The 19,384-nt window shown below is 42.6% G+C and overlaps 3 protein-coding genes across 3 annotated transcripts; 2 read left to right on the forward strand and 1 right to left on the reverse strand.

The window, feature by feature from the left end:
* The first annotated feature begins 2,271 nt into the window (after nucleotides 1-2,271).
* Nucleotides 2,272-8,827, forward strand: LOC135094980 (uncharacterized). The gene is made up of 3 exons (XM_063995537.1): nucleotides 2,272-2,582; nucleotides 5,896-6,133; nucleotides 6,356-8,827. Exons 1-3 carry the CDS (start codon nucleotides 2,427-2,429, stop codon nucleotides 7,408-7,410), a joined length of 1,449 nt encoding a protein of 482 aa, XP_063851607.1. The 5' UTR covers nucleotides 2,272-2,426; the 3' UTR covers nucleotides 7,411-8,827.
* Nucleotides 8,828-9,276: 449 nt separating this feature from the next.
* On the forward strand, nucleotides 9,277-12,089 carry LOC135094982 (large ribosomal subunit protein mL51-like). Its single transcript, XM_063995539.1, has 4 exons — nucleotides 9,277-9,432; nucleotides 10,213-10,428; nucleotides 10,864-10,971; nucleotides 11,495-12,089. Exons 2-4 carry the CDS (start codon nucleotides 10,218-10,220, stop codon nucleotides 11,725-11,727), a joined length of 552 nt encoding a protein of 183 aa, XP_063851609.1. The 5' UTR covers nucleotides 9,277-9,432; nucleotides 10,213-10,217; the 3' UTR covers nucleotides 11,728-12,089.
* Nucleotides 12,090-12,260: 171 nt separating this feature from the next.
* LOC135094981 (uncharacterized) lies at nucleotides 12,261-17,518 on the reverse strand. Its single transcript, XM_063995538.1, has 5 exons — nucleotides 17,358-17,518; nucleotides 16,721-16,908; nucleotides 15,934-16,061; nucleotides 14,820-14,943; nucleotides 12,261-14,041 (listed from the first exon to the last, which is right to left on the reverse strand). Exons 2-5 carry the CDS (start codon nucleotides 16,887-16,889, stop codon nucleotides 13,869-13,871), a joined length of 594 nt encoding a protein of 197 aa, XP_063851608.1. The 5' UTR covers nucleotides 16,890-16,908; nucleotides 17,358-17,518; the 3' UTR covers nucleotides 12,261-13,868.
* Nucleotides 17,519-19,384: the final 1,866 nt, after the last annotated feature.

Here is a 19,384-nt window from a genome sequence, read left to right on the forward strand (position 1 = left end):
AACACTTCAGAGAGAGAGAGAGAGAGAGAGAGAGAGAGAGAGAGAGAGAGAGAGAGAGAGAGAGAGAGAGAGAGAGAGAGAGAGAGAGAGAGAGAGAGAGGCTGGTCAGTGGAGTCGATATAGCGGGGTTAATCTTACTTCCTTCAAACGCCAATAGATACACCTCCTCCTCCTCCTCCTCCTCCTCCTCCTCCTCCTCCTCCTTTTTCATATTCTTTCGCTGTCACCTTTAACATCTCCCTCCTTCATTCAATGTTGATAGCAGTAGTAGTAGTAGTAGTAATAGTGTACAATTTGGCCGTTTAGGAACTGGCACCTCACTATGTTTTTATTTATATATATATTTTTTTGTATTCCCAGGCCAGTGTTCCTCTTATATGAAAAATAGTAGTAGTAGTAGTAGTAGTAGTAGTAGTAGTAGTAGTAGTAGTTTTTGTTGGAGGAAGAGTAGAGATAACAAGGAGAGGTTAAAAATGAAGAAATAACAAAATAGCAGTAAATATATGCATTAATAAATATACAATTAAGTGTCGAATATTGATAAATAAGAGAGCATCAACACACCACAAACACCAGTCTAAGTCACCCATCAAGGTTCGCCTACATTTTCTTCCCCCCGGCACAACAGAAAACGTGGCTACTCAGACGAGAAATAACAAGGGGGACCATAATAAATATCTCGTCAGCCTATACAAACACAAGAAAACAGGGGGAGCTACTGGAACCCATCAGGCCTACACGTGGCAGTCCCTCTATGAAACATGCCTATCTATTTCCACCTTTCATACCTATCCATAAATTTGTGTAACCTTTCAAAGCTTCCTAATGACTCGGCATTCACAACCTGACTACTGAGTCCATTACACATTCATCCATTACTGTATATGAGAATAATTTCCTTCCTATTTCTTTCTTGAGTCTAAAATTTTCAAGCTTGAACTCATTATTTCTTGTTCCATCCTGATTACTGATTCTGAGTGTTTTGCTTAAGTCACCCTTGTTATATCACCTATACCACTTAAAAATTTATATTAGCCTCCCTCTTAACCACTTCGCTCCGGATGCTTAGAAAACGGGTGTTCATGTATGGTGTATGCCCGCGAGCGTTAACTTATCTAATTTCTAATATAATACTAATTCTCTCTCTCTCTCTCTCTCTCTCTCTCTCTCTCTCTCTCTCTCTCTCTCTCTCTCAAGCCTTCAGTTATCGTAGAAATTGTTGTTTTCCTGGGCGTAAGTACGACACACACACACACACACACACACACACACACACACACACACATGTACGATTCGTGGTGGTTGAAGGGTAGTACATTACAGAAGAGGTGGTGATGTGTGAAGGAGGATAAAATGGAGAGGGAAAAGAAGGCGAACATATCAGAAAAAAGATTAGTGGGCAGGTGTGTGTTTACGTACGTCAGTGACTCACATTCTATCGGTGTGTGTGTGTGTGTGTGTGTGTGTACATATACCACACACACACACACAGAGAGAGAGAGAGAATGTAGGGAGGGAGAGGAGGATAAGAGAGCAAGGAATGAACCAGAGAGAAGGGGAGAACAGTACCCCCCCTTAGTACAGTCTCCGCTTCCTGAGGGAGGAGTACAGGATGAAGAGGACAGGGGGACATGGGAGATAAGAGAAGGACTATAGGGGTGAAACTGCGCTGTAAGGGTGTGCCAATGAAACTTACTAATTCTGGACAGAGGGCGGGGTATGAAGTAGCTCATTTGTGTGACTGGTGGGGACAGGGAGGGTGGGAGGAGCAATAGAACCTCAAGGACGTGTCTATCAATACAAGTCAAAACAGGATATGGGATCGCTCAATAACAACTAAAATAGAATGTAACCATGATGTCTACGTAGTCCTCATCGTATTGACGGGCTAGCCTACGCCTCTCTAAGGAATGTGATTTTAAAAAGCTTCAGTCTTGTTTTTTTTGTAAGCAATATTCCTCATTCCTTGTATTCTTTTAGTAATTCTCCTTTGTAGTGAATTTTTAATACACACACACACACACACACACACACACACACACACACGTTTCACTAGGAGCTTCAAAAGATTAGACGAATTTATGGCTGAGGTTCATGGAAACAGGCAGGGAGGTTTCATACACGTCTAGACCTGGTAGCTTCTTTTCCCTTATGCTGTGTTACCATATCCCTCAAGACACTACAGCCCTAGTTTTGGAAGAATAACAAAGGAATGGGTGATATTTCAGCAGGATATGAGTAAGGAGTGAGTCATGACAGTTGCGAAGGATCTAGAATGAGGAGGAGCTGTAGTATAGTTCAGGGGAGTCAGCCAGACATACAGCAAGTTTGTGGATCTGGAACAGAGACGCTCAGCAAAACAGATCAAGACCATTGCTTGGGATCTGGAGACTTTCCTCACTCATTCACTCACTCACTTGACAGCCATGAGGTGGTGGTGGTCCATGGTGCTGAGTGTGGTGGTGGTGGTGGCAGTGCAGGGTACAGTGCTGCAGTGTGGGAGGCAGTGTACCTGTAAAGACGAGAAGCAGTCGTATAAACATGAATTCACTGTGGACTGTGACGCTTCGACTCTAGTGGAGGTGAGTGGCCCTACAGGAAGAGGAGGAGGAGGAGGAGGAGGAGGAGGAGGAGGAGGAGGAGGAGGAGGAGGAGGTGAAGGTAAGGAATGGAAAAGGTGAGTATTAGAATGAAAAAAATGTAAAAGAAGGATGTTGAAAAATAAAGAACTGGGAGGAAGAGGAGAAAGAGGAGGAGGAGGAGGAGGAGAACACCAGTAAAACAAAGGAAGAGTAATCACCACTAGCCCTGTAGATCCTTAAAAGGCTGTTAGTGTGGCCTGCAGTAGCCAGCAAACAGTGGGAGATAAAGGAGAGCAATGAGGAAGGCTTCCCACCACCCACCCACCACTCCCTCCAGGCAGGCCAGACAGGAAAACTCCCACCATGAAGCACAGGACAAAGTGCATGAACATTTTGCGACAGAAATAAGAATGACCATTGTTTTTATTTCCATCCAGCGTCAGGCAAACACTACCACCCAAAGGAAGACACAGGAGTAGACCACAAGGTACTTTAGCAACAGTTCGCCATGACAGCGGGCAGTGCTTCAGCTGTGGGAGTCCAAAACCGTGTCCAGTCTTGTATCAAAAAGTGTAGCTGTTGTGTTCTACACCAGAGGAAAAAAAAAGGAAAGGGAAAAAGAAAAAGAAAGAAGAAAAAAAGAAAAAAAAATATATTTGATTTTTTTTATTTTAGTTTTAAGAGTGAAAATATACAAATAAAAGTATTAGGCCTATTTTGAGCACGGAAAATAGCTACTCAATCCTAAGTAATTACCACAAATGCTAAATGCCACATGTCGAACCCATGAGGCGTGCGCTGTGTATCATGTAACCCACCAGTCTTCAATACTTCCATCTCAAGTTACAATTTATTTCATTACGTGACACACAATTCTTCTTAAACCGACATTTCCTGCAGTGCACTCTTACACACACTGGCCACATTTGTCGTGCAGCTCCACACGTACCCCCAGTGTTTCCAGGAACCCTTTGAAAACATACATGCGGCCTGGTTGACTATCACTGCGAGACGATAATAAAAGGCAAAAAAATATTCCTTTCACTGACTACCCCATTGGAAGTGTGAACAGGATGCAGTGAAATGAGACCAGCAGAATGAACTTAAATGAACGTAAATAACAGGTGAACAAGATTAGCAGGTGAACATGACAGGGGGGTGTAGCAGGTGAACATGACAGGTGAACAAGATTAGCAAGTGAACGTGACAGGTGAACAAGATTAGCAGGTGAACGTGACAGGTGAACAAGATTAGCAGGTGAACGTGACAGATGAACAAGATTGCCAGGTGAACGACTCTTATTCTCCAGTTATGGGTGACCCTTTTTGACCTCTCCCAGTTGTCTCTTTTTTCGTATCTATTTATTTATTTATTTGCATCCCTTAGCCACTCACCCTCTTACGAAAAAAAAAAAAAATCCCGTCTTTTTTATTCATTTTTGTCATAATCTTATTCACTTTCAACCACAGTAACTCAAATTAATTCTTATTTAACTTTTCATCACACTTGACTTCATTCACACCTCTCCATTCATCATTTTTATTCACTCTTCATTATACCATTCACTACCCACCATGTGTGTGTGTGTGTGTGTGTTATGATATGATAAAAGTTCTCTAAGTGGTAAATTTATAAGGGTCACAACAAGAGCGAAAAACAAAATCGTCGGAGCAAAAGAGACACGACAATATATCAGTAATGCACTTGAGTTTAATAAAGTTAGATTTTTTAAACAAGTTATGAAGAAACGAGTTCTCAAACAGAGCGGTAGATGAGAGGAAGAGACTCAGTAATCAGACTGTTAGTGCCGAGTCAATAGGGAGCTTTTAACCCTTTAACTGCCACTTGGTACACCTTTCCCTAAACACCAATCACTGAAACACCTTAACTAGCTCTACAGCCACACCCACTCTTCAAACTGTGAAAAAAATTGCACCATGTGTTATTTTCATCGCTGACTTTCTTGTGAACGCTTACAAAAACTTCACGCAATGCTTCTGGTGCTGTTAACTGTATCGTATCGCAATGATTAAAATATTAAACGAAATTACAGATGACAGGTGGAAATAGACAGGCATGTTATACACAGAAACTGCCACGTGTAGGCTACAATGTGTGTGTGTGTGTGTGTGTGTGTCGGTATGAAGGCCACAAACAAGAGGCCTCACTGAACATCCTGTCGCAGCTTGTCATTCCTTTCTCTCGTTGCCAAACAGGATGGGGATGTGGGAAGGGTGATGCCGTAGTGATGGTGAGGCTGGGATGGTGATGAGGCTGGGATGGTGATGAGGCTGGGATGGTGATGAGGCTGGGATGGTGATGAGGCTGGGATGGTGATGAAGCTGGGATGGTGATAAGGCTGGGATGGTGATGAGGCTGGGATGGTGATGAAGCTGGAATGGTGATGAAGCTGGAATGGTGATGAGGATGGGATGGTGATAGTGAGTCTGGGATAATGAAACATAAACAGCATCCTATTCAGTCTGGCGGCCAAACATGCGCCGGTCTAAAGTCACACATCCTGTTGTACTTTGATTTCATTCAACAAAGCATCCTGAACTTTAAATCATCTACACACACACACACACACACACACACACACACACACACAATAGATAAAATAAATAAAATAAATAAAATAAATAAATAAATCGTAAATATATATAAATAGGAATGTATGCATATGAAAAAATCCTGATGGTTCGGTTCTCCCCCCTAGAAAAATGTATTATCGTATCCTTTCTGAAATAAACAAATAAATAAAATAAAACAAATAAAATAAAAACCCAAACTTCAAATTCCTTTCACAAAACATTATCAATTCAACTTTTATTTCACTGACAAAACATCCTAAACTTAATATCCCCCCGTAGCCTAATAACCACAAACCTCGGAACCCTATATAGACCCTTGAGGATGCCGGCAGATCATTCCAAGCAGCACAGGACATTTCACCCACATCTAACCCTTCACTCCTTGCTTCCCCACGCCAGCAGGCCCCACTCACCACCTCACCACGGCCATACTAGAAAAATTCCAGCGTTAGATTGGGTTTAGATTAGATGAATTCGTTCACTTCACCGCTGTTCCCGTCTTTGTGTAGCCTACGATTTGAAAAGACACCAAACTTTGCCCAGAAATAGTGTCTGGAAATTACTATTGGGTTTAGATTAATTAAATTCGTTCACTTCACCGCTATTCCCTTCTTTGTGTAGCCTACGATTTGAAGACACCAAACTTTGCCCAGAAATGGTGCGTGGAAATTATTAGGCTACGTTTATTTCCATAATAGCCTATCACACTTTAACTGCAGGCGACAATGACGGAGGAGCTACTGGACGTGTCGAGGGACCTTACCAAAATAGCATCACCCCAGGCCCTCGTTAGTGTGAAGGGTGGGGTGTCCCTCAACCTCAACATCACCCTGGCCTTCCTGCAGCGGTGGCGTGAGTTCTCAATGTCCCACCTGGATGTGAATGGCGCAAGCCGTGTTGTCTTCCCACACTCCGTGCCTACACTCAAACAAAAGAAGAGTGATCACCACTTTGTTGGTAAGGACCTTTTTGTTGGTGTGTGTGTGTGTGTGTGTGTGTGTGTGTGTTTACAGGCTTGAGTCAGGCTTGCATTATCCTTGTTTTTCCTCCTTTTTTGTCAAATTATCGTTCTTCATTTGAATGTATATGCTTCATTATTGAGAGAGAGAGAGAGAGAGAGAGAGAGAGAGAGAGAGAGAGCATGTTTCGCTGTGAGGTCCTGCAGGCATGTCTCCACAGGTATGAAGCTGACGGGGGTGTCTGTCAGCGAGGTGCCCGCCGGCGTGTTTAGTGGCAAGTTGGCAGCGGGTCTCTCCCTCCATAACACCTCTGTGGGCCTCCTTCCCGCGGGACTCTTCCGTGGCGTGCCTTCCCTGTATAACCTCCACATTCTCAACTCTACGGTGGGGATGATTGAGGGGCCGCTGTCAGACGCTGTCCTGGACACCAAGGTGTGGAGAAAAGTGGAGGAGCCCGTGAAGGTTGCTAACTCCACCGTGGGGTTGCTGAGTGGCGGGGCGCTGCACTTCAAGATGGAGGCCTACCAGAGGATCACGCTGCAGGAGGTGTCTCTGGGCCGCGTGGACTCTGGTGCAGTGCAGGTGGAAGGCGGCGAGGTGCTGGTGGAGCAGTGTGTGGCGGCGCGTGTGGAGGCCGACGCCATGCTGCTGGGGGAGAAAACCCGCTTCCAGGTGAAGAACAACTGGTTCGCCCTGCAGCCGCACGCCCTCACGCAGTTGTCGTGCGAACAGGAAGGGCACCGCATGTACGACAACCACTTCTCTGTGCCCCACAACAACACTGTCATCCCCGTCAGTCTCACCATTAACCAAACAGCAGCACCAGCAGGAGCAGAAATTGAGAAGGAATTAGCAGAGAGGGAGCGGCTGATCGCCATTCTCAGCACGGTCATTCATCCTACATGCATCTTTTACAACCTCGCCCCGCTGCCCACCCCGGCCCCGTTGCTCACCTCGATCTTCCTCACGCCGGCCAAGATAGTGCAGTTCGTCCTCATCGGCCTCGTCGTGGGGCTATTAATAGGCTGCCTCATCTTCCTCTGCTACAAATGCTTGAGCCGCCGCCGCCGCCGCCAGGCCCGCTGCGACCAGCCCCTCGGGCAGCAGCCCATCGTAATGACCCAAATCACTCCAGAGCCCATCTACGAGGAGTGCCTCTCCCCGCCACCCCTGCCAGCCTTCCCCTGCCGCGAGGAGTGCTCCACGCTTCGTGCAGATAATGGGATCAGAAAGAAAACTGTGGAAAACGAATACATGATAATGGACAGGAGCTAAGGCGTCCCCGCTGCTGCCCACCAGCGTCACCCACGCGGCGAAGCTGTCCAAACACTGATCTACTATCTGGCGGTGATGTCGACTTTCCCACCTCACCACCACCACCACCACAGCAACAGCAGCCATTCCAGCTGCACTTCAGGTGAACCAGGTCAGGTCAAGTTAAACCAAGATGAAGTTATGTCATAATGTAATCTGACGTCTTCTCAAGCGTATCTAAAGATTAAAATAAACACTTTATGACAACTACACTAAAAATAAAGATTGTTTGCGACAACTGTACTCAAGCAGCAGACGTAAGGTAGTAAAGGCGAAGCTCCGTCCCAACCACTCACCGCTAAGGCACCAGTCTCAACACGACTTTCCAAGGCCACACAGATGATTGGCCAGGTTTTCAAGTGTTTCTCCTCTCACTAGAACAGTACGTAAGCACACCCTTAAAGGCCTGTTAGTGCCGAGTCATTAAGGATCTTTAAAAGATTAAACAAATTTATAGGCATGTGCTTGTTTTATACAGGGACTGCCGCGTGTAGGCCTCTTGACGGCTTCTTGTAGCTTCCTTTATATTCTTGTGTCCTTCAGTGAAAGCAAGAAAAACTACTCACCTCTTCCCGTCACGAGCTCTAAAGAACAGACGCAAGAATGACTATCAACTAAACTTTTCTCCTCCCGTCTCTGCAAAAGGAATGGACGCAGGACAGCATTAGTTCATGACGTCACCTGTGCTACCACTCACAAGGGACAACAAAAAAACCCTGCGAGTTCCTACATATCATGAGCTGATTTTTCAAATGTTCGCGGATCTTGGTTATTATATTATCATAATCTTTATTGAGATACGAAGCTTCCGACTTAGGAGAAAATACATGACTATACTCTCTCATCAGGATGGCTAAGCTAGACCGTCATTTAAAGGCCAGTTCAAACTTTATACTAAGGGCTGTCTGTATGTTAAGACACATACAGGGTCTCTTTCATGTCCTAAGTTCAGTGTAGTATTAAGGTTATATTTGGCGGTGGTCAGGCTTCATTTAGATCGTGCTGTGTAGTTCTTTTGTCCCCATAGTGTGTGTGTGTGTGTGTGTGTGTGTTTTTCCCCGCTTATTTTTTCAATGTGCCCATTAAAAACTGCTTACTAAGAGGTGTTTATCAACATTATTTATTGACTGTCAAACTATATACACAAATGACAAGCATTTTAAAGTGTTTAAGTGTCTGAGAATATAGGTCTATTAAAATCAGTACAAAGGAGATGACTAAAAGGATGCAGGGTGTGAGGGGCATTCCTTACCAAAGAAGTTTTAGTAGGCTAATATTTCTCGTGTAGAGAAAAAAAAATATATTGTCATGCCTAACATAATTTAGTCAAACAAATAAATAGATGAATAATTAAATAAATAGGCAAATCAAATACAAATGTGAATATTTCTTATTTACCTCCCTTTGAGTCTTCCACATCTTCAGCTGTCATTAATTCTCAGAGGTTCACGAGCAGCAGAAAGTAGCAAGTCTGTCACGTCTTCTTCCCAGGCGGGTTTCCCCAAATGGCACAATGTTACTGACATGCTCAAGTCTAAGAACACATCGACAATGAGTCAGCAGCTGGCTAAAGAGCAGTGTTAATCCTTCAGCTGATTCACAATGTCTTCTCCATAATAAGTTGAAGCCCTTTTTTTATACTGCAGTCTCAAATTTTGTAGAAGCTAAAAATAAATAAATAAATAAATAAATAAATAAATCCCCCTTTATTTCTTTTTCTTTCTTTCTTTCTTTATTTATTTATTTATTTATTTATTTATTATTATTATTATTTTTTTTGTGTGTGTGTGTGCGTCCGTGGAAATAATATTGTGCTGTTCATATGTACTGGGCGTCCTTTGTTATTAACGGCCGTGGCAGCGAAACGGTTGAAGCCTTGAGGAGGAGAATCGAACAAGGCGGGGCGTGCGGCACATCTGAGGCAGGGGTCGGGACACGGTAAACACCACCAGCCAGCCGGGCCTCTCTGCACACTGCCGACTGGTGAGTATTGCCGTATCGGGGTTTCCGTAATTTCTATGCCTCAGCGTGTACATATCAGCCGCTAAAGTAGTCTGTGCCTGTAGAGTGCATGGTGGTATGAACGTCATAGTATGGAGGCGTGCAGGGGTAGTGGTACCACACGGTCACACCACCCCAGTGCTGCTCCTGCGTGGTGTGGGCCAGGCTGGCCACCCACCACTACCCACATCCCAGGGGCATCCAGGTGGTGAGGTGGGCAGCACACACACACACACACACACACCTGCCGTCACGCTGCTTTATCATCGTACAGGTATCGGTCACTGCCACACACATATTAATGAGGTCATGCCCAGGTTTCAGCAGTGGGCTGGAACACGTTCACTCGTGTACATACTTATGAATTTATTAATCCATTGATTCCCAAACTAACGTGACACCCCACTTGTTTTTTCTTTACTTCAAACAGACCTAGTCAATATCTTAATATAGTTTAGGAAAAGATGTTTTGCTTGCATCAAAACAAATTAATTAAATAATAATAAATATTACCTAGGTATCTATCTATATATGGTTCATTAGCTGTAATAGTGTTAAAAATTACACAGATGTATGCAGAACATTTACAATGTAACCATCAAGGCAGGGCAGCAATTACTGACCAAGATGAAGCCATTGTTTTATGTCTGATTTGCCCGGCATTAGGTGTGCTCAGACCAAGTGACAGAGGGAGGGCAGGATGTTTGATTGTGTAGAGTGTTATGGTGTGTGAATGGCATCTTACCAGTCGTCGTGCTTCAGGAGTGATGGCGTGTGCAGTGAAGAGCCTCCTGGGCTCACTGAGTCGAGTAGCCACACCTTTATATGGAGCAGCGGCGGCAGCAGCAGCAGCAGCTCGCACCTCCCAGGCTTGGACCCCGCTGGTGACGAGTGTGCGCCATCGCTACCACTGGCAGAAGATGAAGAAGGGACCCCTGCTGAAGAATTATGGCCAAAATGATATTCTACATAACAAAGGTATTTAAGAATACAGTAGTGAGAGGAAACCTGGGATGAAATAGAAGTGCTTACAGTAACCCTCAGACATTTTGGCTTCCTCATAGTGGTAGAAGGAACAGACAAAAATATTACAGAATACACACTTCTGCTTCATGCTGGGCTTCCTTTCACCACATTTCATCACATGCCTCACAAAGGTACATAATGTGCATCTCATCCCTTGGGCTGCTTCCCTGTGTTCCTGCCAGCCTTGACTACATGCTGGTGAATGTGTTACCTTCTTTGTTCATGACATTTTATTGATTTGGTCCTCCTTTAATAAGTAAGCAACAATATGGATCAGGTGCACAGTATCCTGACCAACGTAACCTTGCCTACCCAGAAAGCAGTTAGAGTTGCTGATCTTTGTGCTCCTAAGTTGCCATTTTCACTGTTGTTCTTCCTCCACCCCAGGACTAATGCCGCACATTGAGCACCACAAGAGGCTGCCCATTCCTCTGTACCGTCCCAAGAACAACTGGGCAGAGAAGCGGGCGTTATTTGGCCAGAACGACTACATAGGTGGGTGTTCATGGGAAGCAGGCAATACTGAGACACCCACTACCACCAGTATGGACATGACACCCTCATAATACAAGCATCAGACACTATCCTCTCCCACTACAGATACTAGGCCCTCATACTACAAACAACATAGGCACGAGCTCCTCCCATAACAGATACAAGGTCCTCATACTACTACTACTAACACAATATAGCCCTTTATACTGTTCCTGCAACATTAATCTCTTTTTACCACCAACACAGGCTATAACCCCCTGTTAGGTTTCTTATAATTATCAATGTTAAGATTTAATGTTTCCACTGGGGGCTGACGGGGCTAAGTGTGAATGTGTAAGTAGTTGCTCTGTGTGGACCATCCCATGTGGGATTGCTGGTGTGGTACATCATAGATGGACAGATTATTGTTGTTATTCAAGCTGAGCTACCATTCATGAAAAAAAGAAAATTACAATGTTTGGTGATGATTATATAGCAAAAGTTATCTCAAGTATTGGTGACAATTAGATGTTCTCCCTGCCAGACATCCTGGGACCCGGAAACCTTCACCCAACCAAGACAGCTTACAGTGTCCCCGCGTGGCTGCGGGGCTTCAAGGGCAACGAGTACCAGATGCTGCTGAGGAAGAAGAAGTTGTTTGGCCAGCAGATGGCCATCTACCGCCCCTCAAAGAGGAGGGAGATGGATAAGCGTATTGTCTGGCTGTACAAATACCTCAACTTCAAAACCAAGGATTACATGTGGAAGAAAGCTTAATGGAAGTGTGTGTGTGTGTGTGTGTGTGTGTGTGTGTGTGTGTGTAGAATGAGGGTCTTTATTATTAATTCTCAAGCATTTTGTGTCTTGACTACTTTCAGCAGGCTGTACTGAAGGTTACAAAACCTCCATAAGTCAGCATGATAGGGGGTCAGCCCTTGTTGACCAGATGACAATTCAAAGCATTCAGGAATATGAACATTAGTGTCAAACAAAAGTTTTACTGGATTTGATGAATAAGTGGGATGTTTGTATGGATTCATTGGACAGTGTGCTACAATGCCTAGTTTGTTTACTTACTGTTAGAGAATGGCCAGAAACTGTTGTGTATATAAAACTTGTGAATAAAACCAGTCACCAGTTTTGTGCGAATGGAGTTTTGTGGAATGGAGAGGGTCTTGTCACACCCTGAGGGACAGACATTTCTAATCCCTGATAAATAATTAGTGGTGGTGATATTACTTGGTTACTAAACACACAAATATCACTAATTAAAGTTCTTTTCACATACAGAATGAGAAGAAAGGAAAGTATTAATTTCATAATTTAATAAAACTTGACACAATTAAGATAATCTATATAAGCAAGATTAATGTATTACAAAACCTCCAAACATTTAACTAATTAATGAAATCCATCAACAACAACCCGCTGTTAGAGACTCGTTAACACAACCTTACTATTACAATGAGAATACAGTGGTGGGCAAGTGAGGCAACTGTGACGGTAAAACAGGGAATGCAAACTGGCTGGGGGGGGAGAAAGAGAGAGAGAGCACCCCTAAAGACCCACCTTTGGCACTATCACAGACTAAACTCTTTGCCTGTGTAATAATTATTTGCCCCACACACACTCTCTCTCTCTCTCTCTCTCTCTCTCTCTCTCTCTCTCTCTCTCTCTCTCTTTTCACCAAGCAGCACCATCTTCAGCATACACAGTAGCACACCAGGACTAGTATTGAAGGAGCTGCAGCCTTGTGTCCATCATAGCTCTGCATAACCTAACAAGTCACCTAAACATGCTGGCATCAGTGACGATAACCGACATGGCAGAGAATAGCACTCCAGCATGATCATCCATAACAAAAGACTCAACTAACCAGAGTGCATGACGGGCACTGGAAAAGGCTGCAGATTCCAAAACAGTGAGCTGATCCAGCAAGAGGGAGTGGCTTGCAACCAGAGTCTCTTACCACTCATAATGATCACTGTGGTTTTGGAGTGCGTTAGATTTTTTCCCAATACTGTGCGCTGTTTAGCCACTTCCTGCTGACAGACACAAATACTGAGAGTGGATGTTCTATATTCTACTTATACTTTAAATATCTATAGATACTTATCCTCTATTCTTGGGTGATTCTTTGTGATCTCTCTCTGAGAACTGGCACTCTCTAGTGGGCCATCTTCAAGCAGTTTTCTTGCCCGGACCCAGTGCCTCTTTTACATTTACCATTTTCTCTTGGTACACTAATTTCTATCTATTTATCTTTTTTTATATATGTGCAAACAAAACTGACTATCATGAGTACTGCAGTAAAAAATGATTTCATAAGGGCTATTTAAGTACTCTACCAAATCTTACCGTACTTTCGTACAGCTTGATGTGGATATTTTGTGTATCTAAATAGTTCATACTTGTAAATGGTATCCAATGAACTGTATTATATATATATATATATATATATATATATATATATATATATATATATATATATATATATATATATATATATATATATATATGCTGTTCTGAAGATGTCTCACACACACACACACACACACACACACACACACACACACACACAGCAATCAACACTTAGGGGACACAGTAAGATACTGTACAAAAAGAGCAAAGGAAGATGTCAGGAAATACAGTTTTCCTGACAGAACAATCAGCCAATGGAATGCAGCGACTGACCAAGCTGTGCGTACAAGGAACATTCACAACGTGAAAGATACAAACGACAAATCAACTTTAAAAGACGGGACATTACGAGCTTGACTCAATCCTGTAAAAAGGTAAGAACACACTCACTCTCTCTCACACACACACACACACGCACACATACATACACACACACAAGCATATAAAACAGCAGGCAGCAGGTGTAGGGGGACCTGCACCAGGAACAGCCTCCTCCTTTAAGATGCTGCCACTGAGGGCCCCTTGAAGCCCTCCACCAGGCAGTAGTTGACCCCCACCAGCAGGTAGTGGAAGACGTCCACTCGTTGCACCCCAAACACCTCCCCCTCGGCCCCTATCAGAGCCGAGGTGACGAACAGTGCCCCGGCCCAGGCGAACATGATGCGTCCTCCTGATGGTGGGTGCAGCAGCGGTGGAATAAAAATATATATTAATTCTTTCTTGTTCTCCTTTTTCTTCCTGTACTTGTCATAATAACCTACTGTTAGTTTAAAGCAACAATCTCAAGTAAAGTAACCTCCAGAAGTTTTGCTATCCGAGTTTCACAATCCTCTAGTTCAGTGCTATGCCTTCAGAAGCAAGCAAGCACGAAACACGAGAGTACTATACGAAGATGAACGTGAGTGAAAAGAGAATATAGGTGCAAAACTACTTTTTGGAAATTATTTGAATGTTTTTTTTCATACAGTGCATTTTTTTTCTTTTTAATTCCCATTGTAACTAGGCTGCATTAAATTCCTGTTCCTTAGACTTCTCATTTTCAAAGTTTTTCACCAGTCTGCTTTCAAAGGGCTGACGCATCCCACAGTAATGTGCTGGACACATGGCCAAGAGGTTGCTAGTTTGTTCTGTGCATGCAGTTGTTGGTTTGGCTGGAGGAGGTGCCCTCTTATCCCTGGTGCATCACTGTCACTGCACCGCACACTTCACAAAGCATCGTGTGACCTCTACTGTCCAGTGTTTAATGATGTGCATTAGGAATGAAAATAAAAATCACTCCACTTTTTATAGTGACACATAACTTGTTTGTGGGGGCAGACGTATGAAACATGCTACTACCACGGTTAGTTACCACTACTACTAATACTATCATACTGAGATCCCACTATCTATACATGACTATCTCACCCTCCTCCTCAACCCCAGCCTACCCTGCCCGAGACCCATACCTGCCACAGCCAGCCCCATGATGGTGAGGACTGACAGTGCATTCACCAGCTCCACCATCTTATCCTTGTGGCGACTCTTGATGGACGAGGCAACGAAGCAAGCCATGGCAAGCACCAGGAAGCCCTGAAGCAAGACAGTGGCTTTAGCTGTGCTGCTGTGCCCAGAGGCTGTGATGTGAGGGAGATTACTGATGTCACTGTGAATGTATGCGTGTGCACACCTCCTCTTGTCTTCAGTTCTTCATGGGTTAGGTTAGGTTGACAGACAAGTAATGGGATTCTGCAGCCAATAGCTATACAATACATAAAACTCAAAGCCTAAACATTTCCTTGACACCACTATACAAAATAAGCATACACTCAAATTTAGTTTTCCGTATCCGTTAGCACGTATGAGAGAGAAAGTAGATAAATAAATTAATTAAAAATAAGATAAAATAATTAAAATGAAGAAAATAAGTAAGCATTGTGCATGTAATGTGGGTGTAACACAACATGAGATTGATGGACACAGCATGCAGAACAGTGTGAGGTGTATGGCTGAGGGGTCTGGGTGGTGTGTGTGTTCAGCAGCATTCCACTGGCTCCACACATTGCTGGTGATAATATTCACACTACTGTATAATGCTAAAGAACACACTCACACTAGTGCAGCGGTGTCACTGAATGAGAGGGAGGGTGCCAAATGTAGAGCTGCCAACACAGGGGCAAAACCTGCAGCCTCCACTGTGCTGTGATGGCTGAGCTGCTCAACTATTGACATGTGTGCAAAGATATACAGTTGTGAAAAATCACAAGAAATGCATCCAAGGTGGAGGTCTCATCTGCTGGCAAACTTGGTCATTATACCTTCTCTCTCTCTCTCTCTCTCTCTCTCTCTCTCTCTCTCTCTCTCTCTCTCTCTCTCTCTGTTTGTCTGCCTATAACACATATTCCAGAAGAGAAAAATATACAAGCAGGGAGATTCAGCAATCCAAGAATAACAAAGACTGAGTGTATCAACATAAAATAACATTAAAACAAATTAAGTAAAGAAAAAACAAGGAAAACCAAAAGCATCTTTAACAGAATGTAGGTAAAAGAAGATAAACATGAACAAGAGGTAAGAACCCACCTGTCCTGGGGTGTTGTGTCCCGTCATGATGCACACCTCGGCAGCCAGGCAGGGCACACCGATGGCCCGACACAGCCACGAGAAGTTCTTGTGGTAGCGCTCCACTGACGACTGGTAACTCGGCATCACTGGCAGCACGACAGCAGAGGTAACAGAGAGAACACAAGTGAGGAAGTGAAGCAACCCAACAGCAACAAAAACTGAGTACATAAACATAAAATGATATCAAAATAAATTAATTAAAGAAAAAACTATGAAATCAGAAACATTTTTAACAGGATGTAGGTGAAACAAGATAAATATGAAAATTAATCCATCTATCCATTACGGACCAGAATGTACATAAAAGATTGAGGAAAAACAAGGTAGGAAAGAGCATGAGAACTAAAAAAAAAACAAATAAATAAACAAGTAAATAAAAATAAAGATGATGATGATGATAATGATAATAATAATAATAATAATAATAATGATAATAATAATAATGGGGAAAATGGTATTCTCAATCTTTCACTCCCTTTTGTTGGTAAACTTTTGAACTCCCTACTTCTGTATTTCCCCCCTGCTTGAGACTTAAATCCTGGCAAGAGCGAGGTTTTAACGTACTTCACAATGCAATTTTCAAGCACCTCTCTCTCAGGCACTGGGCTCTTTTTTTTTCCCCAGCTTTTGTCATCCTTGGCCACAACCACACTTAATAAAAAAATGTTATGTGGAAATAGTGAGTACATGTTATCTTTTTTTCCCACTGGCCAGAATTATCTTATATAAAAGCTAAGGCACTCACGCTGGCCAAATCTGACGGTGCCGAGAGTTGCCGCCAAGGTCTGGAGCATGAACCACCACTTGCCAAACCGACGGTCAGTGCCCACCAGCAGGCTGAGCGACCGAAAGCCCCACACTGCTGACGCCGCCAAGGCAAGGTCGGACACTGCTGTTGACACCTGCCGCCCCATCACTGCTGCGTCCTGTGTGCTGTGTGGAATGGGTGAGCTGAGAGGCTGTGGGTGGTAGTGTAAGGGATGCATTCCAGAATAATAAAAGAACTTAAAAATTTAGCAGGTTGAAGGAGATTGACAGAAAGTGAGGCTGAGATTAAGTTACACGGATTCTGGTCATTAATGTAACAAAAACACGGAAACAAGACTAACAAAGCCTGAAAGACAAAGTTGATCAGACGCCTTGGCAAACTACCCACCACTGACAGTAATTACAGGCTAATATGGAAATAACAGCAGCGTCTTCTCTCGGGGTTCATTCCTACACTTTACACAGCATTCAGGTTAAAGAATCTCAAACAATTTACATATCCTCGCCTAATACAGTAATAACATCAGCCATAAAACCATAATTACTTGTCTTCACTTCAAATAACTGATCTATTGTTCACTTCACTCATTCATGTAGACAAAACTGAAGGTTACCTGAGAGAGAAGACCCAGGATCCTGCACGTCAGCCTGCACCACAGCACCACAGCACCACAGCTAGGCACAGTGGGGCGCGGGGCGAGCACACAGCGGCATGGCACAGCTGGCCGGAGTAAACACAGGGTACACTCGGCTCTCATTGCTCATTTCGGCTCCTGTGGTGGCAAGAATGCAGTATGTTGTCTTTTTCCAATGTTGCACTCCATCAACATGTGTGCAAAGCCGTCAGTATTTACAAAGGTAGCTTAATCTTTCTTAACGTAATTATTGCTCTACAAACATGAGGTAATAACTTGAATATATTACTAACAAAAATAATATATATATATATATATATATATATATATATATATATATATATATATATATATATATATATATATATATATATATATATATATATATATATATATATATATATATATATATATATATATATATATATATATATATATATATATATATATATATATATATATATATATATATATATATTGTTTTTATGTGTAATTGATCTCAATGGTAATATTATTATTGTTATTTTTGTTAGTAATATATTCAAGTTATTACCTCATGTTTGTAGAGCAATAATTATATATATATATATATATATATATATATATATATATATATATATATATATATATATATATATATATATATATATATATATATATATATATATATATATATATATATATATATATATATATATATATATATATATATATATATATATATATATATATATATATATATATATATATATATATATATATATATATATATATATATATATATATATATATATATATATATATATATATATATATATATATATATATATATATATATATATATATGTAATCTCCCATCACTCCTCCAGACACACACACCTCCACTTCCTATTCATCACTCAAATTCGCTGCGTCTTTGTTTCTGCAACCAAGCCTTCCTACCCCCTGGTCTTGTAACTGCCGCCCCAACACAGTCTCTCTCTCTCTCTCTCTCTCTCTCTCTCTCTCTCTCTCTCTCTCTCTCTCTCTCTCTCTCTCTCTCCTTCAGGCTTTCTTCCCTCATTCTCAATGTAGCTTCTATAATCCTCCTCTTCCTCCGGCTGCTCCTCTTTTCTCCCTCCTCCTTTAACCTCTAAGCTCCCCCCTTCCCCACACACCCTCTCTCTCTCTCTTGTACCTTGCGCTGCTTGGTCTCCTCAGCCCAGGTCACAAGGAACGGGCTACCACGTCCCCGGGAGTGAGTGGAGCGGGCAGCGGCGAGGCAAACACCAGTACAGAGATGTGGTAGTCACTGCAGGATGAAGGACAGGCACGCTTACCTCTCACCTTCAACACCTGAACTAAATACTCACTCGTTGACTATAAAGATGATTATCACACGTGTGGGAGAGAAGGTTTCTGATATTGGTTGGTGGTTGATAACTGTTGTACCTCACTGTTCACGCTTCATTGCGCCTCACGTTGCAGCTCTCACGAAAATAAATAAATAAATAAAAATAAACAAATAAAATAAATAAATAAATTAATTAATAATAAATACGAAATCAATCAATAAATAAAACTAATAAATAAAATATATCTATAGTTCCTGCAGTTTGAGTGTGTCTGTCACGTGGCTGTATCTGTCAATCAGTCAATCTTGTGCTGGTGTCTGTCATCACCGCATTCTAAAACGCTTCTGGCCGCACCTCCATTGCATTGAGAAGCCTCTAGTTGAAGTTACACGGGTTTTTAGGTTTTTAGGTTTTTATGGTTCTAGTGACAGATTAATAAGATTTCTACATTATTAACAGAAGAAACACATCGAGGCTCTGGGGAGGAGGTGGGCGTGGCTATATACCGAGGGGGCGGAGTCTGCAGCATTCTCGTCACTCCACTGGCTAGGAGAGGAAGCCGTGGGACCTTCCACCAACCAGAGGGCAGCAAGGCAGCATCAATGCCTCAGGGACGTTTCTATTGGCCAGTGGTGCTGAGGTATGGTGATGGCATTCTGTGACTGGTGGGTG

Source organism: Scylla paramamosain, chromosome 47 (genome assembly GCF_035594125.1).
Source record: "Scylla paramamosain isolate STU-SP2022 chromosome 47, ASM3559412v1, whole genome shotgun sequence".
Taxonomy (NCBI): Eukaryota; Metazoa; Arthropoda; class Malacostraca; order Decapoda; family Portunidae; genus Scylla; species Scylla paramamosain.

What these genes read in the sequence shown, in the direction of transcription:
- LOC135094980 (XM_063995537.1), top strand. Translation starts at nt 2,427, where the DNA reads ATGAGGTGGTGGTGGTCCATGGTGCTGAGTGTGGTGGTGGTGGTGGCA. An exon ending in ACGCTTCGACTCTAGTGGAG is followed by an intron (nt 2,583 to 5,895) that starts GTGAGTGGCCCT and finishes CTTTAACTGCAG; the next exon opens with GCGACAATGACGGAGGAGCT. An exon ending in GAGTGATCACCACTTTGTTG is followed by an intron (nt 6,134 to 6,355) that starts GTAAGGACCTTT and finishes ATGTCTCCACAG; the next exon opens with GTATGAAGCTGACGGGGGTG.
- LOC135094982 (XM_063995539.1), top strand. Translation starts at nt 10,218, where the DNA reads ATGGCGTGTGCAGTGAAGAGCCTCCTGGGCTCACTGAGTCGAGTAGCC. An exon ending in TGATATTCTACATAACAAAG is followed by an intron (nt 10,429 to 10,863) that starts GTATTTAAGAAT and finishes CCTCCACCCCAG; the next exon opens with GACTAATGCCGCACATTGAG. An exon ending in TGGCCAGAACGACTACATAG is followed by an intron (nt 10,972 to 11,494) that starts GTGGGTGTTCAT and finishes TCTCCCTGCCAG; the next exon opens with ACATCCTGGGACCCGGAAAC.
- LOC135094981 (XM_063995538.1), bottom strand. Translation starts at nt 16,889, where the DNA reads ATGGGGCGGCAGGTGTCAACAGCAGTGTCCGACCTTGCCTTGGCGGCG. An exon ending in CACCGTCAGATTTGGCCAGC is followed by an intron (nt 16,062 to 16,720) that starts GTGAGTGCCTTA and finishes TCGTGCTGCCAG; the next exon opens with TGATGCCGAGTTACCAGTCG. An exon ending in GACACAACACCCCAGGACAG is followed by an intron (nt 14,944 to 15,933) that starts GTGGGTTCTTAC and finishes GTCTTGCTTCAG; the next exon opens with GGCTTCCTGGTGCTTGCCAT.